This window comes from Oratosquilla oratoria, chromosome 34, assembly GCF_046742065.1.
Source record: "Oratosquilla oratoria isolate Oo_2021 chromosome 34, ASM4674206v1, whole genome shotgun sequence".
NCBI lineage: Eukaryota > Metazoa > Arthropoda > Malacostraca > Stomatopoda > Squillidae > Oratosquilla > Oratosquilla oratoria.
This window is the reverse complement of record NC_134810.1, coordinates 39,905,290-39,930,289: the sequence shown is the minus strand read 5'-3', so window position 1 is coordinate 39,930,289 and position 25,000 is coordinate 39,905,290. Positions and strand designations below refer to the sequence as shown.

The following is a 25,000-nucleotide window of genomic DNA, read 5'->3' as shown; positions in this document are numbered from 1 at the left end:
AGCACTCGGTACAGTTCTAACCGTTTCAGAATTGTATTCAGTAGAATGAGAAATCTCATCAGAAACAATCTTTCGGCCAGATGCATCGACTTAAACACCTCGATGAAGATTGAGAGCGTTACATAGAGTCCCGTAAGCACTCGGTACAGCTCCAACCGCTTCAGAACCGTAGCCAGCAGAATGATGAGTCTCATCAGAAACAATCTTTCGACCAGATGCATTAGGTCTGAAAGCGGCAGAATGTTTAGAACCGCCACCATGAGAACCGCATCCAGTATCGACCTGGCCCCGAGCAAGCAGCTAAATCACAGCCCGGAGAGGCGTAGGCATCAGTACGCCGACAAACATAAACTGCGCCAGCATTATCTGCTGCAGCATATGGTTCATCTCCGACAGCGTAAGCATGAGATGTAGCAGCGTAGGCATGAGATGCAGCAGCAGCAGCAGCAGCAGCAGCAGCATCAAAACCAGCGGCAGCACTAACCATCGATCCGGTCTTTGGTAAACACAGCCCATGCCCTCTATGCTTCGCTCCAACGCATCACCCCCACCTCCACTACCACCATCACTGCTACCACCAGTATCTTCACCACCACTGCCACCACTGCCACCACTGCCACCTGCAAAACCACAACCCTCCAACGACGACGCACCGCCAACGTGATACCATCATGTTCATCTCCCACTCGCCATCATGGTAACTGTGAAAGGTCACTCAACATCGTTACGCCAGCCCCACCCATAACTCTCAGACGCCATGATAGAAAGCATCGACAAGCGGCTCTGGAATAAAATCATCCAAGTTCCTTGCCAAACACTACCATCCACACAACTCTGTATCCCAGTGCCATTACCTTGACTCTCTTACCCACCACATATGAATGGATCTATAGAGCCATCATGTCAGAATACCGTTAACGCTCGTCATCCTCAGCCTCCTCCCTCTCCTCCTCTTCCTCCTCCTCCCACCATCACCACGCAAGAGACAATACGACCATTACAGCATGCCATTAACCACACCGATACCACACTCGAGAAAGTCCGTCAACCACAGCACTTGCCAAACAGTGACGCTATTATCGACCCCATGAAGACGGTGACGAGCTGAGCCGTCTATCAGAACAAGCGCCGCTGTTTGATTTTATTTACACAACTCCTGGACTTCAACATAAGAAGTTCGATGATTTGTGGAGACACCGTTTGATGTTAGGACTCATCCCTCTCAGCTGACCAGAACCATCTGCCAATAGCTGGGACATGTTGTATACCGTGAACCGCCGTGTTGAATGGACTAACCGTTATTCTGAACTATGTACATCATCGCTACACGAGAAGAGCGACCAGACTGCACAAGCGCCATCTTCCTCGAACAGGTCTATCCTACCCCCCTCCCCTCCCCCCCACTACCGTCAGCGGAAGACAACTGGAGGTACTTAAGCAAGAGATCTTAACTTTCGTATTGGAAAAGGGAGACACTACGTGGCGGGGGATCCTGCAAGAAACGAGTACAGATGCAGGGCTGGGTAGCATACACACAGGATAAGATATCACCACGAGAGACCTGGAATGAGGAAGACTTGTCGAAGAGATACTCCTGGAGATACAGAGTAAGAGACTCCTGCGGAGGAAGAGCGTAATTCCTCTTTGAGAGATGCGGTTTAGAGATGCATCACGAAAGATTCCATAAACAGAAGATAAATGAACCCAAGAGAAAAGTAAATACGAGAGACACGTCGATCGATACGCCTGGAAGAGGTGCCGGGAGACTCCATACGGATAGCCAGCTCCAAGTACAGTAAAGGTGGCGGCACATTAGCCCAGCATGCTACTTGTTTTCCTACTTTCTTTGAGTAGAAATGACCTCGGTTACAATATTCTAGACTTCCGGAGGAACATCCCAATAATGTGCCTAACATTTGTATAGGTTTAACACCTCTTAATTCGTCATTCATCCTCTCACTGTATGATGAAAAGGTTATTTGACATTTGAAAAGTTGAAAAACAAAAGATCGTCACCGAAGCCGCTTCTACTCAATCGAAGTAGCAAAAGCAAATAGCATGCTAGCGAGAAATTCCCAGTGTGTCTTAGGGCACATCACGTACGAACAGAGTGAGATGAAAAGTAGCTACGAGATGATCGTGATCAGACATCTGGAAGCCAAGCAAGAGACCAAAGCCTAGAAAAATCATGGACACATTTTCTGTGACAGATTGTACATACGAAGGGTATCTCTCTGTTGGCTTATACCTTATAGTTCCGGAGATACCTTACACACTCGTGTTTAGTATTACACAATATTTCTAGCAAATAATCAGTATCAACGTTTCGGTGATAAGATCAACGTTTTGGTGATAAATTACACATAATCAGGAGACTCAGATTCCGTCCTTGGTATTTGGGGGATATAAAGTCTAAGAGATTATGACCAAGAGCGGAGGCAGTTTTTACTAAGAGGTGAATCAGCCTTTATGGCCTCAACTAAGTCTAAGAAATAGTTCAGCATTTGGGAGATAGACATAGACACACATATACGCACTAACGCTCTCTCTCTCTCTCTCTCTCTCTCTCTCTCTCTCTCTCTCTCTCTCTCTCTCTCTCTCTCTTACACACACACACACACACACACACACAGACAGACAAACACAATAAACTCATTATAAAACTTAGACTAGGCATATCACTCATATAATTACTGTATTGCATTATTGTCAGCGTATCACTGTAAAACTTAGACTAGGCGTATTACTCATATAATTACTCTATTGTATTATTGTCAGTGTATCACTGCTATTTCAATAAACCTATCATCATCATCATCATCATTATCATCACACACACATACAGACAGACAGACAGACACACACACACTCACACACACGCACACACACACATACAAACACACACACAAACACACACACAGACAAACACACACACACATACACACACACACACACACACACACACACACACACACACACACACACACACACACACACACACACACACACACACAAATAAACAAACAGGCACGGACGTTGACGATGTGGATAAATATTTGATCTCGATATTACGAAATCCTTCCTTTTGCCTTTTCATGGCGTTTTCTCTGCCCATCTGGAGCCCCAACCATCTTCGAGGGAATCAGAAACCCAAGAGTCTGTCCGCGTCTATTGCTCGCTCCCTAACCATACGTCTAGTTACATGGCTTAGGTGAGTCGGCCTTTATGGCTTCAATCAAGTCTGAGAAATGTTTCGGCATTTGCGAGATGGACACACACACACACACACACAGAAATACAGACAGACACACACACACAGACACAGACAGACACACACACACAGACACACACACACACACACACACACACACACACACACACACACACACACACACACACACACACACACACACACACACACACACACACACACACACAGATGCACACACACACACGCACGCACACACACAGATGCACACACACACACACACACACACACACACACACACACACACACACACGCACGCACACACACACACACAATGAGCTCTAAGCTCTCTTTCGGGAGGGAAATAGATGTCGATCACGAGTCCAACATGTGATCCAAGACCATGGTGAATCACACACACACACACACATAGAATCTGTCTGTGTATATTGCTCGTTCCCAAGGCTACATTGTTTTGGTATTAGAAATGGTAAAGATTTCTTCCTTTTCCCAGAGCTATTCTTCACAACACTTTAGAATCATCGGTTCAAAAGAAATGAGAAAACAAAATCTACTATGCTCTCACTTTAGGTAGTCTGCGTATGATTTACAACGAAGATAAGGAGAAACATTTCTGAAGAAAGGTTTTTTACGTAACGAGACTTCGTACCATAAGTGTTTTGTAACAAGGCCACAGTATACAGCCATACACACGCTTATCCTGTAGTCCCTAGGATTTTCCCTAAGCTCTCAAAAAGCTCTAGTCATTATGGTGGAGACTATATATGGCAACTCTTCACCGACATCAAACCAGCTCAGTGAATATATGAATACTCCGATGCAATTCACTGTCTTCACAAACCTAGTTCCCTTCTATAATACTAATCTAATCATAGGAAATTGACATTTGCTAGTAATGAAACATGATTTTCTGAAGGACATTGGGATCAAACCCGTGTTGTTTCGACAATATTTAACCCACCAAACCTCACGGTGCGATCATTGCTTAAATCAAGCACTCAGAATGAATTCCCTTAAGTAACTCTTGACTATTTCTTGACTCAGAAATGCCCCATGAAGTGACAATGGAAGAAGAATTAATACGGGCCAATTATACAGTGCAAGCAATGGCTAGACTACAGTATTGAAACGAAGACCAAAAGAAAACCGATCTAGTCTATTCACGACCATTCTCTACTCACATATTTCTTTTTCCCTCCTCCCTTTCCTCTTCCTAAGACATTCCCCTTTTACTACAGGCCTCATTTACTACATCCATCTCATTTTCAGTCTTCCACTCAAATCACTCTATCTGCAGTTCTTCCTAGTCTTTCTTCACCCAGTCTTTCCTAATGTCCAAACCCCCCCAGTATTCTTGAAACCTTTCTTCCAACTCCACTTCCAAGCCTACTCTCCTCCTCACTCCCTCACTCCTCACTCTATCCATCCTAGTAACCCTCATCATGCTTCTCAAATACATTTAAATGTCCAAGTTCACTAAGGCCGGTGTCACACTGTCCGGCCCTGCCGTTGCGGCTTCTTATTAAACTCCAAAGGTTATGAGAGTATCTTAAGCAAGGAAGGGTGGATGGTGATCGTTAAATAAAGTTCTGAATACTACCGCCAGATGATTTGATTAGGTTAACCTCTACACTACGAGTCAAATATTCGCGCGCACATTAACTGCCTAACGTACGATGATGCATCACAATACTCGCATTATGAAATATAAAGTTACGGTTATTATATTCGTTCTATTTCACCCAGAACGTTTGTAACCAATGAAAAAGTGATCAAGCCTGTTCACAGAATAAGAGGGTCAATCAGATAAGCTACAAAATAAATATAATCGGGAAACCGATACTGACATCCTCAAATACTTACACTTCATGACGTCTGCGTAGGTATCATCGTATTCAAGGAATTAATTAAACTTGCCCATGATTTGGCCGCATCCGGCACCGCCGCATAGTGTGACAAAGACCTAAATCTTCGACCCACTCATCTACACATCCACACACCCTCACCCCCCCCCCCCTTCTGGTTACCAGCTGGGCAGGAGAATCAGCTCCCGCCCAAAGCTACTTACTCATCCGAAATGAGAGGCTAAGGAGACAGTCGTCCTGAGGAAGAAGGCGAGAAACTCGTTAAAGAAACTCGTTTTACGGTTGGATTTATCGAAATGACCTTAGCGGCTAAGGCTTAGCCCCTTCAAGACGTTGACGCACGTAAGGTCTCTGTTCTGAATGTTTCCCATTTTATTTACTAGAGGGACGGCCTTTGGGAGAGGAACACAGGACCTTCGCTCAGTTAAGATTCCCTGTTTGCGACGCGTCCGCTAACCTCACCACGGGAAATCACCTTGAGTAGAGTAGAACAGACATCTATTAACCGGGTCACCGCGTTGAACGGTTTCATTGCTCCCTGCTGATATCTATCTTCTCCTTGCGGCAGTATCGCTTTTATTAAGCCCCGCCCTGTTGGTAGATTCAACGGAGACCATTTCTTTTCAGATGTAATTGTGTTTCTTCGTGTTGTTGTTTTTTTCTGTACATGTTCGTTTGTCGTATACATGGCGATTTGCAATAACTAAAGCATTTTGGCGCCTATGGGGATGTAGGCGAGGAGTTAGTTATAAGCTGTAACGACCAATTTATGGTATGCTGTTCATCATTTCTCTCTCTCTCTCTCTCTCTCTCTCTCTCACACACACACACACACACACACACACACACACACACACACACACGCACACACACACACACACGCACACACACGCAAACGCACACTCACACATTTTCTCTCTCTCTCTCTTTCAGTCTCTCTACCTCTTTCTCACAGTCTCTCTCATAGTCTCTCTCTCTCACAGTCTACCTCACACAGTCTCTCTCACACACAATCTCTCTCTCTCACGGTCTCTCTTTTACAGTCTCTCTCACAGTCTCTCTCTTTCACAGTCTAACTCTCACTCTCTCTCTATCTCACACAATCTTTCTCTCACGGTCTCTCTTTTAGTCTCTCTCACAGTCTAACTCTCACTCTCACTCTCTCTCTCTCTTAGTCTCTGTTCACGGCGCAGGGGTTAAGCCCCAGTCACACTATCACGATCCCCCCCAACATCTCAATAATGTGTCTAATATTCGCGAATGTTTAACTTCTTTTAGTTCATCATCCAGCTTCTCAATAAATGACGTAAAAGTAATACGACATTTAGAAGTTTGAAAAAAATGAAAGATTGTAAGTGAAATCGTTTCTACTCAAACCACTGGAGCAAAACCTATTAATTATTTTTTTTTTCATTTATTTATTATTTTATTATTTCATTATCTACTTATTTATTTATTTATTTGTTTGTTTATTTATTTAACGTCTCGAACTCCCCGTATCAGAGGTAACCCATACAAGGGACTTTGTAGCGTGGACTTTAATGAATTATGCCCTTGGTCCAACTCGCTGGCGGCAGGCTTCGAACTGCCATCCCCTGGACCTCCGCCGCAAGTAGTGGCGCTCTAAACCGCTCGGTCAGTGGGCATCGATTTCGAATATATTGCAGATAATCGCTAAAACATAGCTTGATAATTGACTATATAGATAAACGAACGAATGAATGAATGGATACATAAACATGAAAATAAGAAAAGTGATAAATAGGTACATGAATATATAACCACTTTGTAGTAAAAATTAATAGAAAATATTGATAAGTTAATAGTAATTGAAGTTAGAAGTAGAATTAGTAGTAAGAATTGATAGTAAAGATTAATAAATCAATAGTAATGAAAATTAATAGTAAAATTAGTACCGATAGTAAAAATCAATAGTAAAAATTAACATGTTAATAGTCAAAAATAGTTCAAATTGATGAATAAGTAGATAATAGATAATAGAAAAATTTAACAAAAATCTAAATTAATTCATTATTTAGTCGATGCATACACTGATAAACAACTTGACACATAAATAAAGAACCAATTCTGGGGTTTCATATTCACCAAAATGGACGACTTTAAAAATAAGTTTCACAAAAAAAAAAAAAAAAAAAAAATACGGCAAAGAAAGAAAGGTCTATGGTTTCGTAGACATTTGCATAATAGATTTCCCTCTCCAATTTCAGTTTCCCGTAGATCGTTAAATCTCAGGTTTATAAAAAAAATTGAATCACCAAACTCATCTGAAGCGGTTTCTAGATATATCTATTCCAAATATTAGAGACGATTACAAAGGATTACAAAGGCGGAGCATGCAGACAGGAGACCTTTTGGTCCATATCTAGGTCGGATGTAAAAAAAAACATCATAATAATGATAAATTAATAAATAAAAACTATGGTAATGTAAATAACAAATAAAATACATAAACAAATGCATAGGTATAGTTAAATAATAAACAAACGATTTATATCCAAACCACTTGATATATATCTATTTCCTCTACATAAGAGGGGAAATGACGCGTACTTTCCCCTTACCAGCAGGCCAGAACGGTGCCATTTCCAAAGGACTTAGTAGCGTGGAATCTAATGAACCATGCCACTCGCCGGCGGCTGGGATCGAACCACCATCACCCCGACCTCCATTGCAAGTAGCGACGGCCTAACCTGCTTGGCCAGTAAGTATCCTTACCAGGTTAAACAATATTCCATAAAGATTGTCACAATGTCTTAAAAGGACTTGATATCAGAATTAAGATTACACGGAATCCTACCAAGAGGAACAGCAGTTGTTTCAAGCTTTTAGGGCGCAAGTTTCATCTAGGAGTAAGTATAAACAACTTTGTCGACCGCGTAATAAATAAATAAATGAATTTATTTCAGAAACGATCACATGCTGGACAGTTTTAGGCTTTAAAGGTTTAGATAAATACTTATGTATTATAAATTCCTTTCAGTTAATCAGTTCATATCCTCGTCTTTACACATACATTTTTACAAGTAATTTGTGTTCCTATTCATTTCTCTCTTTATATATGATAGTGTGTATGTATGTATATATGTATGCATTTTTGCATGCATGCAAACATTTAGGCAATAGGTAATCCTATAGATATATTTGGCTGAAAAATACAGCTATTTCTACATTTAGGATCTTCTTGCTAGTACTTTCAAAATTTCTAATTGCAGATTTCTGTATAGAGTTTAACAGCGAGAAACATATGACAAATGGCATAACAAATCACATTTAATAATTCAGTTTATATCCATGATGTTTCGTACACTAAGTTCATTATCAAATGATGATGACATGGCAATTGTAACTGTTTATATTTCAAAAAAAGATGACGTATAGAAGAATATGGAAAGTTTAGAATATGAAAGTAGTTATGTAAAAGTGTAGTTATGACGTAGTGTAGTTATGACGTTATTGTAGAAGGTGATAATGACGTCATTTGGTTGTAGCGTCCCACGGAGAGGAACTCAACGGTAGGATAATGCCCAACTACTTTGTTTGGATGTTTGCTTAATCTATTATCTTCTTTTATTATCTTTTTCAGTACTTCTATTATCTGACGATATTTTGAGCTAGGAACTTGGACAATCATTTTAATGCAGTTTTCCATTATATTCATTTTTACATCTATCTTTATTATAGTCATCATCAACTATATTTTCTTTTTATCTGGTTCCTCTTCCTTTGGCTGTTCTTCCTCTGCCTCTTCTTTTGCTTTTTCTTATATTTCCTTATCATCTGCTGCATCTTTGTCTCGTTATTGACCAAACGGTCTCTCCTGTTGGCCTGAATGTCAGGGTATTCCGCCGCACGCTTGTCCAAGTCCGGACCAAGCAACGTCCAACACGCCGACGGCTCAATTTGGTCGTGTCGTGGATGTGTTTGTTTACAGGTACCAATTTCGTCTCGACACACCTTGGCTCCACTGACCAACACTAAGGTTTGTGTTCACACGCATACACACACACACACACACACACACACACACACACACACACACACACACACACACACACACACACACACACACACACACACACACACACACACACACACACACGTCATGTCACTTCTTAAACTAGGGATTTTTTTTTTTTTTTTTTTTTGCATGTGTGATGAGGAGGGTATTGTCTGTATAATTAGCTCTTCTTCTTGATGTGCAGTAGATACTTTGAGAAGGGCCAGTGCCTAAAGTTAATTATTTTTCTCTCGTTTTTCCAACTCCCTATCATTCTCTCCCTCTCCGTCTCTCCTTCTACCCCCCTCTCTCTCTTTCTCTCTCTCTCGTTTCTTTTCCTTCCCTTCTTTAAATCTCGTTCACCCGATCCAACCAGGTTCTTAAGAAAAATCCCAGAACCTTATGGCCACTGTATACGTGAGGCGCCTCCTTTCACTACAGACCAAGTCTCTGTGTAATATTTCCTCATACGAAAATTTCATTAGGAAAAAAAAAAAAAAAAATCTTATCGTCGTCGTTCTTGTTGTCGTCGTTCTTGTCGTCGTCATTCTTGTCGTCGTCGTTATCGTCGTCGTCGTTCTTGTCGTCGTCGTTATCGTCGTCGTCGTCGTTATCGTCGTCATTCTTGTCGTCGTCGTCGTCGTTCTTGTCGTCGCCGTCATCGTCGTCATCGTTATCGTGGTCGTCGTTGTCGTCGTCGCTATCATCGTTATCGTCATCGTTATCGTCGTCGTTGTCGACACCGTTGTTTTCCTTGCTATTGTTCTTGCTTTCTTCCACATGAGCTCCTGAGACGCCTTAGTATGACCATAAGGCATCCAGGAAACATTCGCCCGCATTGATGATCCTCCCACCTCCTGTTGCCATCAACTGAGCCGCGTTCGGGATTGATGGCAACGGCGGCAAACGATGGCAAACGAGAGAATATCAATGTTCAAACAGTTTTATTTCATTCACGGAAATATCACCGGAACCAATTTCATTACGTCATATCCGGGATGATAAGTGAGAGAATGAGGATGAAAGTGAGGATGACGTTGAGGGAGACTTTGAGGAAAAGGTTGAGATTGAGGTTGCGGGTGAGGGTGGAAGGTGGAGGGTGGAGGGTGAGGGTTAGGGTGAGGGTGAGGGTGAAGGGTGACATGAAGGTTGAGATTGAGAATTGAGGTTGAGGGAGTACTATTGTGATTCTGAATGTAATAAATTTGTAAAGGGTTAGGGACGGAATATGAGGCTGGGAGAGGGTTGGTATGTTGGGTTGGAAGGGGTTGGAAGATGTTAGAATGATGTGAGGATGACGTGAAGATGATGCGAGGATGAAGTAAGGATGACGTAAGGATGACGTGAGGAAGATGTGAGGATGATGTGAAGATGATGTGAGGATGACGTGAGGATGACGTGAGGATGACGTGAGTATGACGTGAGGATGTTGTGAGAATGACGTGAGGATGATATGAGGATGACGTGAGGATGATGTGAGGATGACGTTAGGATGATGTGAGGATGACGTTAGGATGATGTGAGAATGACGTGAGGATGATATAAGGATGATGTGAGAATGACGTGAGGATGATATGAGGATGATGTGAGGATGATGTGAGGATGATGTGAGGATGATGTGAGGATGACGTAAGGATGACGTGGGGATGAAGTGAGGATGATGTGAGGATGATGAGGTCTCCCTCTCTCCCTCCCCTACGAAATGTTTCCACATACGTGCCAAAGCATAAAACGGTTGGACCCACTATTATTACAGTGAGGAATTTCAGAAAACTACAAAATTCATTAGACCCAGGAAAGTGAACAGAGAGTATTTTTTTTTTTTTTTTACAACGAGGGCGTTATTTTCACTTTATACTTTCTATTTTTACTTTTGATGTACAGAACACTAAAACGCAACCTCGAACATTAGAGTCTCGTAAATTAGATTTTCGAAATTATCCGAAGGTCTGGTATTCCGTGTTCAATTTGTGTCTCCCTGTGAAGCGTTAGCTTCGTATTCACGCCTAATAACTACGAAGTCTAGGCGTAATATCCCCGCCTTGGCTGTCAAAATTCTTAGGGCAAAGGTGGTGGCTCCGTCAAGCTCCGTTTACACGGGGCAAGATGAGAGGCAAGTCAATTGTGCAAGTTACTTGAACTGGAGAGGAAAGCGAGCAAGTACATGTTCACACAGGCCACTTGTCTCTTACTTGACCTGTGTGAACATGTACTTGCCCTTTTTCCTCTCCAGTTCAAGTAAATTTCACACTTGACTTGCCTCTCAACTTGCCCCATATCAACGAGGCTTAAGACACAGGGCTAGTTTAGTATACGCTAATGCTAGTGACTTGTAAACTACCCCTATACTTGCCCAATGTGAACGAAAAGTTAGTAAACTTGCCTTCAAACTATCCTAGTGTCAACACTTACTTGCCTTTAGGTAAGTTAGCTTGACGCTAGCACTAGCGGCAATGAAACTAGCCTCGTGTCAACGAGGCTTTATGTAAAGTAACGAGCAAGTTTTTGACTTCATATTCTATAACACGAGTAGTGTCATGTATCGTACATTAGGCATCCAATACTGCGCGCGAGAATTTGACTTGTATTCAAGGTTAGGAGGAACACACCATAATGAAGAAAACAATCTACACCAGAATGTACTTAGTTGCCTTCAAACCTTTCTTCCCTATACTCTATAATGTGAGAGCCGGGGCACGTGGCAATCAATGGGGACAGAATGAAGACAGACATACCACAAAGCACACTAGTATGACAATTGTTTCCTAAACTAACCGTAAATATATTAATGAATTAATATCATTGATGTTGTCAACCTACAGTTACAGACGAAACACAAATTGGTCGATTGTTTATGCTACAGCTTCAATTGGGAGATACGTTATATATATATATATATATATATATATATATATACATAATATATATATATATATACATTATATATATATATATATATATATATATATATATATATATATATATGTTGTTATGAATAACGTTTGGCAGTCTCATCAAATTGAAAGATGGACCCAAAACTGAGATATCAACTTTGATCAAAGCTATACTATGCACAATTTCGTACCAGTATAGTAAACATTATCGATTTTGTTTCACTGGAGATGTATATATGTATGTATGTATGTATGTATGTATGTATGTATGTATGTACGTATGTATGTATGTATGTACGTATGTATGTATGTGTGTGTGAATGTTTGTATGTATTTATGTAAGTATTTACGTAAGACGGACGTCATACCTAATCAATTCCATGTCATTCGCCTTTAAAACTTATCCTCCTCAATTTCATCAACAGAAGCATATGCAAATACATATACGTACAGTATACATATACATATGCGTATGCGTATACATATAATACATACACGGACATAAACATACATAAAAATATGTATATACAAATATACTCTTACATAAATATTTTCCTTCGAACACTCAATCTTCAAGAAGCTGCTACATACCCCCCCCCCCAAAAAAAAAAAAAAAAATCAGCATCTCTATCAACTGATTTTATACATTTACATTCACCAACATACACATTTACTCATTTCTTCAACATTATTATTCACAATTTGAATGTCACACGCAACCTGGCGCTCGCCGCGGGCGAGTACCCGGGAGGCGCTTTCTGAGTCCCTCGTTGGTTCTCAGCAAGCCTACTGTACGTCCTGCGGCGTGGCGTGGCAGTCAGGATGCGTGAGGTTGTTAGACCCTAAGGTCGCCGGCTGAGACATAAAGTGTGTGCTTCTGTTATGATAAGTTTACAGTAGACAGAAGTTATTTATATATATATATATATATATATATATATATATATATATATATATATATATACACATATATGTATACTTATACACATACATATATGCATATATATAAACATATATATATATAGATATAGATAGATAGATATAGATGTATGTATATATGTATACATACATGTATGTATGTACATATACATACATACATACATATATACATACATACATATACATATACACATATATACATATATATATATATATATATATATACATATATGTATACTTATACACATACATATATGTATATATATAAGCATACACATATATATATATATATATATATATATATATATATATATAGATAGATAGATATAGATATAGATGTATGTATACATGTATACATACACATTATATATATATATATATATTATATATTATATATATATATACATATATATATACATATACATACGTACATAAATACATACATACATTCATACATACATATATATATATACTGTATATATAAACAAAAGGTTTTATTCCGGCAAAGAAAATGGAATTAACATAGACGAGGTATATTTTTGGAACTCGTCCGCACTCAAAATCTTCTTTACGAAAAAAAAAGGGAAAAAATGTGTGCCGCATCTTAGCGCATTGCTCCTTTTTCCGCCTCGAAGGCCGGAGGTCCAAGGTTGAGTCAAGGACTGCTGCTGTCTGCTATTTTCCGTGGCAGAGTAAATTTATGTTGACCTTGGTTAGTACACAAAGGATGACCTTGGTTGTAGACAAGCATAATGCATTCTGTCTTTGTTTTGTTTTTTATTCTATTTTATTGTACTTATTTCTTATTTTCTATATTTATTTATGTATTTATTTATCTATTTATTTATTTATTGGTTTGGTTTAACATCATAAACTCCCCTATCAGGAAGCTAGGACGATGCCCCTTATATAGGACTTTATGACGTGGAATTTGATGAACCATGCCCTTGGTCCAACTCGTCGGCGGCAGGGTTCGAACTACCATCACTTTGACCTCCGTCGCAAGTAGCGACGCCCTAGCACGTTCTGCCAGTGGGCATCCTCACCCACCTTTTGTTTTAAATATTTTTTCTTTTAAAACAGAAGCGTGGAGAAATTCTTGGAAATGGACAAAAGTAAAAAAACAAAATATGGATATTAAGCGATTACAAAAACGGAGGAAAAGGAACTAGGAGTAGGGGTATTTGATGAATTGACAATTGAAAACATTACAAGAAGATTGCAAGAAAACTCTCAAGTCGTTAATGACCATATGACTGGACAGTGGACAGATAGATGAAAAGAAAATTACCACCAAAAACCCGATTCTTCCTAGACTTTCGCATGACACAGTAGTGTGGTTTGCGAAAAAAAACCATAAGATATAAATAACAAATACCTTCCCAAACTAGCTGAGAGAGAGCACGTAGGAATATTAAATAGGTTCGAATTCCCAATAAGATATAGTGGTGATACGACAGTAGTTTTCATAATATAAACAGTAAACAAAATCGACAAAAAACACTTCCTTGTGTGGGAAAAAAAAACAAATAAGAAAAAGAAAAAAGACAAGGAATGGAACTGAAAATGGCAAGGTGTTTTAACGGTGTTAGGATTAAAAGTTTTCCATATAAGCATGTTCAGTCTTAGAACATGGAGAAAGAAGATGCAGAATGAGTATATTTAACTTTTTGCCCAGCAGGGCTTCTTCAGAAATAACACCGCAGACAAACATCGGACTCTTTAGGAAACTGTAATGTTATAACACATTTGTAGATATACCCTTAAAACCCACTATCGGAGAAATAATATCAAAAGTAGAGGAGATCCGTATATTTCGACTACTTTCTGTAGCCCTCTTCTGCAGAATGAAGAGGACTACAGATAGTAGCCGAAATATACGGATCTCCTGTACTTCCGATATTATTTCTCGGAAGCGAGCATGAAACTGGAGTAAACACAACTTGCGAAAACTGCTTGTTACTTCGCTTTCAGAACTACTAGAGGTTTATTTATTGTTAAAAATCCCTTGGAGTCAGATGTTTGTCTACTGTGTTATTTCTGAAGAAGTCCTGCTGGGCGAAACGTTAAATACATTAGATCCCGTACTCTGCCTTTGGCCTCTCTACTACAGTGCTGTTGCAGTCGTTGCTGTTTTTGACTCAGAAATACCTTCCTTAGACTACGACACATTGTCCAAAATATTCCAACTCAATTACGACAAAAATCTCTTCACGACGCATTCTCTCAACATCTGAGAGAGCCTTTTTATTTGGGACACATTTTTTTAGATGCCTCAGTCCAGACACAACGAAACATGACACACTTTCTCAGATGTAACCAGCATCGCTTTGTACATTACGACACAGGATTACATAATCGAATATATGTCCATTTCGTTTGAGAAACATGATACGTTAGCAACTTTAATGATTCACATGTGACAAATATTATTAATGCCTTACACAAGAGCCTTACACACTCAGCGTCCAAAGGACGTATCTAACTAACCACATTGAAACTGACAGACCAGACATACAACACAGAGAGTGTTAATTCTATATATTACACACTGATCTCTACTACATCCAGTGAGACGCCTGGATGTTACTAGAGCTCCTAACATATTGATTTAATACAACTTTAATGATCCCCACAAATTAGCATATGTAAGACTCAAGTTAGGTATAGGATATTACCGAAAACACATCCCTCATAAGTCATTAACCCTCAAAATTATATACATACCTACCTGCTAAGAGTATATAGACTTCATATGTTTCATAATGTTTAAGTATAACATAATAACAACACTGACATTTTCCTTTGCCCCATGACATAATTTTTTTTAAACAAATCACGAATGTAAACATACTGTCATGATGAAATTACTTTTACGTGATATGAAACCTTCCTATCCAATAAAGGTCGTGCATTATGTAAAGGGGAAAGGAAATATGCCAAGTATATTCTTATATCACCCGTAGCACTATCCTATATCCCGACACACACTTGACAGGCCCGGAGAACGCTGAATAATGTCCACTACCAGCGTATCACACATCAACCTGTATACATTTCAAGAACACACGAGTTTCATGATTCACAAACGCAATACGTGTATCCTGTTTTCCACGCCACACTTAAACCACAAGTAACGTATAAAAACACGTTACATGTCACCCACACATGCCCTTGTCACACTGCACAACATACGTATTGCCAAACATCCACCATACAGGACATACCCACCAAAACATTAGTAAACACATTCCTTCTAAAGGTCACTACAACGTATTCCCTCCAAAACTCAACAGAACTTCATAATCAAGTGCTCACACTTAAGTAATGACTCACGGCAGCTATCTTGCTCGCATCCCTCGTGGAGATGCCCTGAGGCTTGCCATGGTCCATGGCTTGTACGGGGTAGATGATCTGGTAGTACTTGTTCTTGAGTGACTGAACAAAGTCTCGGTTCTCCTTGTACTCCTGTAGAAGCCGTCGCACCTCTCCTGCAGAAGTAAAGCGAAGTTAACATAGGTGTCATAGGAATTACGTAAAACATGAGATTTATATATGTACACACGTTTACAAATACACAGAGAGAACTTGATAAGATCGCGCGCGTGCGTGCGTGTGTGTGTGTGTGTGTGTGTGTGTGTGTGTGTGTGTGTGTGTGTGTGTGTGTGTGTGTGTGTGTGTGTGTGTACAGGTATACACATGAACATATGTGTTTCTATATTTACAAAAGGAAATAAATTAACGTGTATGGATATGTTCGTAAATACAAGTACGATGACGAATATACCATGTCAGTTTCAGCAAAATGATAATGGTTGAGCCCCTAGGCCAGTAGATGTTTCGTTTCAGCCTTAACATTACATTTGCCGTTCGAATTCTATTAACTTTGTTAATTATAGTTACGAAAAATATTGGTAGGTTTTGTAGATAAGCTGATGAGCCAAATACACTTAACTAGAACATCAGGTAAAACTCTACCTTCTGATGGTAAATAGTATTCGCCAGAGCTGGTGGAAGGTTTTAAAACTACGGCCATAAGTGGTGTAATTAGCATTGGCCCTTAAAGACCTTTCCTCAATCTTCGAACTCACGAAGTCATCATCATAGCTTATAGCGTCAGGCAACCAATCATTCACGCGTTCTTTTGTTAATGTTGATTAGGTCAGCGTTCACTAGATTGAGTGAAAGTGGACGCGAGTTCAGAAGATGGTCAATGATCTGTACAGCTTCTGGACACTTCCAGGATGGGTCAGTCTTGAGGCCACATTTAACCAGATTGTCACCAGTTCTGGCAACTCTGGACCTAACCCGCCTTGTTTACACGGAGCAAGTTGAGAGGCAAGTAAAGTGTGCAAGTTACTTGCTAAAAGTTACTTGCCACGTGTAAATATCTGCTTGCTCCGTACATAAACATAATATTTCTTTATCAAGCAGATGTTTACACGCTGCAAGTAACTTGTAGCAAGTAACTTGCGCACTTGACTTGCCTGTCAACTTGACCTGTGTAAACCAAGTGAGTGAATCTAAAGCTGCATCGTCAGCATTTAACGTCTAGACACCCCAACGGAGCCGATTCACACGGACCTTTTTATTTCATGATCAGAGACTAAGATCCATTCAAAGTAAAATACTTATCACTTGTAAGTTTTACTCTCTCCTTTTTACTAATACACACACACACACATTATATATATATATATATATATATATATGCAAAAATATCACAAAACCACATTATCCAATAAATTGCTGAATAACCACAAAGGAAACCTATATATATATATATATATATATATATATATATATATACATATATATAGATGTACATATATATACATATACATATATATACATATATATACATACACCAAGGGCTTTTTCACCCTTACAAAAGAGGTTAGTCAAAGTCAAAAAGCATAAATCCACTCCCACCCATTTCATCCCCACACACTCCACTCCCATTCACCACTCCTCCCTTCCTATTATCTTGGCACCTCCTGGATAACGGATCATCCCTGCATCTCGCCCACTGCCCTGGGTCAAAAGCAATACAGCAAGGCACATACCACCCTCCTGAAACCCATCCCTCCCCACTTCTATAACTCCATCTCTTCGTCCCCTAGTTGTCCCAGAGGATAGAATCACTGACGATGTACTATTTGTCAAAGATATAATTACTGAGCTCTTATCGCTGTGACAGTAGGCCACGTCTGAAGGATCAGGATCCTCTCTGCCTAGGACGCTCTTATCCTAATTGTCTGACACGTGTTGTCCATCATGTTATTAAGTAATAAATTGAATACATAGAAGACTATTGAATTTGCTAAAAAGTGTGTACAAAGTTGATTGGAGAACGCATATACAAACAAATGATTGAGTAAATAAACTAATAATCAGCTTAATAAAGAAGTAATCAGTACATAAAAACTAGAGAGGAAATATATATATATATATATATATATATACATATATATATTATATATATATATAATGTATATTATATATATACATCAATACGCATATGAACACGCACATACATACATATATACATAAATACATACACATACATAAATACTTAAATGCATGCATACATAAAGAAAAATATATAAACGAGTAGATAAACAAACAGAAAAGCAAACAAATACAACAAAAGTGAAACAAGATGACAAAAACGAAACAGCAGGAAGACATTTGCTTTTGACACATACGAAAGAGCGAGACACGGGACCCCCCCAACCCCCACCACCCCCGCCCCGCGGTCACCTCAACTAACGCGGATGGTAAATGATGACAAGGTACGGGCTATCGATAACTCGGTTTAGTGGTGGTTGTGGTGGGGGGGGGGTTCCCCTATTGGCCAGGAGCTGAGATGGAGGCGGCTTTGGAGGTGGGACTGGAGGTGGAGGTAAAGTGGAGGTGGTAGTGGTCGTGTAAGTGGAGGTGGAAAAGTTGAAGGAAAGTGGAAGAGGAAGGAACGAAATTGTATGTAGAAAACGAAGAATATTGATCGCTGAGATGAAGAAAAGAGGAGAAGTAGATTTAATTTGGAAGTGGGTAGAAAAAATGTCGCCAACCGTGTAGTAAATGAATGGAATAAACTTCCTACATAGGCAGTGTGATGTAGTACAGTTCAAAGTTTTAAGGTTAATTTAGATAAACACCTAAGTAATAGATGTAATGCCAGCCATTTTTTATTTTATTTTATTGATTTATTTCTCATTTATTTGTTTATTATCTTTTATCTGTTTATTTTTCTAATTATCTATTGATTAGTTATTCGTTATGAATTATCATTATTTATCTGTTTGTTTATTTTTTCTCGTAATCTGTTTATCTTATTTATTTTTTCCATATCTGACCTAGTTATGGACCAAAAGGTCTCCTGTCGACATGCTCCTCCTTTGTAATCCTTTGGGAGAAAAGAGAGAATTAGGTAAAAGAGGCAGAAGAGGATGAGAAAAGAGAAGAGAAAGATGACGAGGAGGACATGTAGGATAAAGACGAGTGGGAAGATGAGATTATGATGAAAGAAAAAAGGACGAAAAGGAGAAGTTGGACAAGGAAGAGGAAGACGAGGAAGAGGAAAAAAGAGGAGGAACAGGAGTAGGAGGAGGAATGGAATGAAAAAAAGAAGAGGAAGAAGAGAAGGAAAAGAAAAATAATGACAAGGAAGAGGAGGAGGGGGAGAGGAGGGAGATGATGATGATGAGGAGGAGGAGGAGGAGAAGGAGGAGGAGGAGGAAGAAGAGGAGGAGAAGAGAGCAGAGCTCTGACGCGGGCTACTGCACCTGACCTGCCCTGGAGGCCAGTTGGTGTAGGGAGAGGAGAGAGGAGGAGGAGGAGGAGGAGGAAATGGGGGAGGAGGGAGTGTAGGAAGAGGAGATAAGGATTAGAAGGTAGAACACAAGGAGGAAGAGGAAGAAAGTGAGGAAGAGGAGGAAGAGGAGGAGGAGAAGGAAGAGGTGGAGAGAGGAAAGAAGTGGAAGAAGAGGAAGAGGTAGAGGAAGAGAAACAAGAGGAACAGATGTAGTTGGAAGAAGAGGAAGAAGACGAGAAGGAGAGCAAGGAAGAGAGAAAAGAGGAGTAAGAGGAGGAGGAAGAGGAGGAAGAAGAAGAATAGAACTAAAAGGAGGATGAGTAGGAATAGGAGTAGGATTAAGAGGAAGAGGAAGAGGAAGAGGAAGAGGAGGAGGAGAACGAAGAGGAGGAAGAGGAAGAGGAGGGGGAAGAGGAGGAGGAAGAGGAGGAGGAGGAGGAGGAGAACGAAGAGGAGGAGGAGGAGGAGAACGAAGAGGAGGAGGAGGAGAACGAAGAGGAGGAGGAGGAGGAGGAGGAGAACGAAGAGGAGGAGGAGGAGGAGGAGGAGGAGGAGGAGGAGGGGAAGAGTAGGAGGAAGAGGAGGACGAGGAGGACGAAGAGCAGGAGGAAGCAACTCGGAGAGAGTCTAGGACTACGTGCCAAGAGGTTCTGCCCCGAAGGCCGAGCAGCAGCAGCAGCAGCAGCAGCAGCAGCCCCTGACGTGTGTGTGTGTACCCGGCGGAGAAGCAGACGTTGCCTCCGTTGCTATGAGTGAGGAGAGGAAGGAGGAAGAGGAGGAGGAGGAGGAGGAGGAGGAGGAGGAGGAGGAGGAGGAGGAGGAGGAGGAGGTGGTGGAGGGGTAGAGGAGATGAAGGAGGAGGTGGAGGAGGTGGTGGAGGAGGAAGAGAAGGTGAAGGAGAAGGAGGGGGAGGAGGAGAACAAGGAGGAGGAGCGGGTGGAGGAGGTGGAGGAGGAGGTGAAGGAGGAGGAGGAGGAGGAGAAGATGGAGGAGGGGGTGGAGGAGGAGGAGGAGAAGATGAAGGAGGAGAAGATGAAGGAGGGGGTGGAGGAGGAGGAGGAGTAGTGAAGGAGGAGGAGGAAGAGGAGTGAGGGAAGAGGAGTGAGGGAGGAGGAGTGAGGGAGGAGGAGTGAGGGAGGAGGAGGAGGAGGAGGAGGAGGAGGAGGAGGAGGAGGGAGGAAGAGGAGGAGGAGGAGAGGAGGGAGGGTAAGGGGCTGTGACCGAAGGGTCGCTATTGGAACTGACAGGAAAGCAGATTTAGTGTGGTTTTTTTTTTTTTTTTTTTTTTTTTTTTTTGACTGGGTTTGTTAAGAAGCAGAGGGTCTCCTGCTGGATCAATTATTTTTCTGTATTCCACTTGGAAAACTTTCTGTTTGGTGCATCTAAGCTAGCTCTTTCTTACTCTTTCTCTCTTTTTGGCTCTCAGTCTCTGGCTCTCAGTCTCTGACTCTCAGTCTCTGACTCTCAGTCTCTGACTCTCAGTCTCTGACTCTCAGTCTCTGACTCTCAGTCTCTGACTCTCAGTCTCTGACTCTCAGTCTCTGACTCTCACTCTCTGACTCTCACTCTCTGACTCTCACTCTCTGACTCTCACTCTCTGACTCTCACTCTCTGACTCTCACTCTCTGACTCTCACTCGCTGACTCTCACTCGCTGACTCTCACTCGCTGACTCTCACTCGCTGACTCTCACTCGCTGACTCTCACTCGCTGACTCTCACTCGCTGACGCTCAGTCTCTGACTCTGTCTCTGACTCTCACTGTCTCACTCTCACTCTCTGGATCTCAGTCTCTGGATCTCAGTCTCTAGATCTCACTCTCTGGATCTCACTCTCTGGATCTCACTCTCTGGACCTCACTCTCTGGACCTCACTCTCTGGACCTCACTCTGATTCTCTTTCTTTGTGAGGCTCTCTCTCTGGCTCTCTCTCTCTCTCTCTGTGTTTCTCTGGCTCTGGTTCTGGTTCTCTCTCTGCCACTGGCGCTTTCTATCTCTCTCTGTCTTTGGCTCTCTCATTCTGACTATCTCTCTAGTTCTCTCTCTCTCTGGCTCTCTCTCTCTCTCTCTCTCTCTCTCTCTCTCTCTCTCTCTCTCTCTCTCTCTCTCTGGCCCTGGATATCTCTCCCTCTGGCACTAGCTCTCTCTTTTTTCCCTCTCCCTCCTTATCTCTTTCTCCTTTCCCTCTCTCTCTTCTCTCCTTATCTCTTTCTCCTTTCCCTCTCTCCTTTCATTCTCTCTCCTTCCCTCTTTATCCTTTCTCCCTTTCTCATTATCTCTCATCTCTCTCTCTCTCTCTCATCATCATAGGTTGCAATAGTGTGCACAGTTTGAGGACCCAGACACGCGCGGGAGACTCTCTTCGTTCGCCTACGCACGGAGCGCTCCAGAAACAGAATTTCGTTTACAGAAGAAGAGACGGGAAGCTCCGGCTCAGCCTCGACGACAGCCCGCTTCTCTCAAGAAGGAACATCGACCCTTTTTCGCTGTGTCCTAGATTCTTCAGTCCCACCGTTTAGAGTAACTGATCTCCTTTACTATACAATGCCATCGCCGGCCTATTTTCTTCCTGTTGATGTATTTTGCTTTTTCCTACTCGGCTGGTGAGTGAAAGACAATAGAGCTCCTTCGATCTGGGGGACCGTTTGTCTTAGGGTACTCAGTGTCTCGGTAGAGTCTGGCTCTAGACAAATTGGAACATAAGAATAGAGGAGACTGCGAGAGACCCTAAGGCCTATACTAGGCAGTTTCATGTCCCTAACAACCTCTCATCTATAAAGTTCTCACATCTCTTAAGACAACTAATAGTTTTAGTGCTTCCTACACGTTAGTTTATTTCATTCGTTATTCACTTTGATGGTAAACCAGTTCTTGTCCATTTCCTTCTTAAACCTAAATATAGGAATATGAGGAGTGCCTCTATGGGTGGAATAAATTACGAATCTTTTGCTCTCTTTATGCTAAGAAATGTATCTTAAATGAAGAGCCGTATGAGGGTATTACGTAAGAAAAATATTCAAGTATCCCGTCAGATTAATAAGGTTTCAAGGGATTTTATCGACTTATCAGATTTGTGCCGTAACCCACATGACTCTGCAGTCTATTTAGTTTGGTCTCAATGATATCGGTTCCAGGATTCATTATACATTCGAAGGAGAGTTTATCAGGAAAAATAGAAGCGACTTTGATGAGCTTTAGTATCAGGAATCGATAGTTTAGTCGCATCAACGTAGGGGGCCATCTCTCAGAACAAACGGACAGACAAATAGACACACACACACACACACACACACACACACACACACACACACACACACACACACACACACACACACACACACACACACACACACACACACACACACACACACACACACACACACACACACACACACACACACACACACACACACACACACACTCAGATGTCCATTTGTACATTCGTATATACACACGCACACACACACGATCGTACACCCATACAATAGCGCAATGCAATTCAACGGAAAAGCAGTGGAGTACATAAAACTATTTGGTTCACCATTGGTCCGGCGCTGAAAAAGATCAAGTAATAATAAACTTGTAGGAATAGTTATAGTAATGATAGTAGTAGTACTATTGAAAATGCGAAAAATTAAAAAATCAAAATGTGTGAATGTGAGAATGAGTATGAGAATGGGAATGAGAATAAGAATGAGAATGAGAATGAAAATGAAAACGAAAATAGACAATTGAAATTGTAATGAAGATATAAAAGCAAATGAAATTAAAGATCAAAATAATAATACCAATTACTAACAAAGTTAATCACAACGGCAATAGGAAAGTAGACGCATACAGTCGCAATTGCATATTGATGAAAAGGTGGTCCATTCAAATTTTCAATATTCCGGATAAACAAAAGCCAATAATTGCTAATAATTTAGATTGATTCATTTCCTCATTGAATTACAGTGAAATATCAGACAATCAATTAAAAATGTAAAAATCCTCTCTTTAAAACTCATTGTATGTAACAGATAAACTAGTTTGACGATTTATTGTCTGTTTCAGCCTGGTGGAAGAATAGATGAACGAGCCTGTACAAACAGGATTCGAACCTGCTCGATTAACCTCCATAATGCATACCAGCTGCGTGCTCCACTGCTACACGTAATCATTACCTATAACCTCACATACTGCAACATCGCCCATAGAAAACTACACTGCAATACACGAACATACATACACACACGCTCCTAATCCCTTCCTTCACGTGATCAAGCCATAAAATAATCTGATTCCAAACAACACCTTTTCCAACATACACGTTATACTCCATATTTAGATTAATACGGATTATAATTAAATCGCAAGAAACGGCTACACATCCTTATAATGAAAATATGACTAACCTCCATGTCACTAGATTTAATTAAGAATAATTTTAAGGCTGCCAATCCCCACCAAAAAATGCTTTGTTAAAAGTTCTACTAGTACATCACACACCACACGGAACCTCCATCATGGTGAAATGTCGTAATGCAACGAAACATAACTGTTTTAGCAACCTAAAATCATTTATTATACATACATATGTCAAAGGCTCTTTCGCCCTTACAAGGGAGGTGGTCAAAAAACAAAGGCATCAAATCCACTCCCACCTTTTCCATCCCCCTACACTCCACTCCCATACACCCCCTCCCTCCCTCCCTCTTATCTTGGCTCCTCCTGGATGACGGGTCATCCCTGCATCTCGCCCACTACATTGGGTCAGAAGCAATGTCAATCAAAGCAATCATTCAATTTTGCAGATTTTACGAAATTTTTGCTGGTTTCCGACAGACAATTTTATTGACGACTAGGGCAAAATGAGTCTCAGTGGATTCACACCCATTTCGCCTCAAGTCTACTAATCTCAGGTGAATAAAATCATCTGGCACATCAGCCAGAACATAGTCCTCAAATAACGTCACTGCTCAAGAAAAACATTCATTTCATATTTTTATTCTTTCATCCCATTTGTGGCCCCCTTTACTCATATCCTCAATAATAGGCAACTATCTCCCTGTTAACCAAAAGTATCTACCTAAATTACTTTTTTGCTTCTTTCTAACTTGTAAGTTGAAAATCAGAAAAATCCAGTCTCAGAGTAGATTTCACCAGAGCATTGTCAGAACGTTACCCCCCCAAAAAAACAGAATCAGTCTCAGAGTAGATTTCACCAGAGCATTGTCAGAACGTTACCCCCCAAAAAAAACA

The 25,000-nt window shown here is 40.8% G+C and overlaps 1 protein-coding gene across 15 annotated transcripts in view; it reads right to left on the bottom strand.

Moving 5' to 3' along the window:
* mmd (disintegrin and metalloproteinase domain-containing protein mind-meld) overlaps window positions 1-25,000 on the bottom strand; it is a 781,430-nt gene that overhangs the window by 398,639 nt on the left and 357,791 nt on the right. For all 15 annotated transcript variants that reach the window (XM_076173443.1, XM_076173455.1, XM_076173452.1 and 12 more), the window contains exon 3: window positions 16,282-16,436. In XM_076173443.1, coding sequence (XP_076029558.1) covers window positions 16,282-16,436 — 155 coding nt within the window. The remainder of the gene's footprint in view (window positions 1-16,281; window positions 16,437-25,000) is intronic.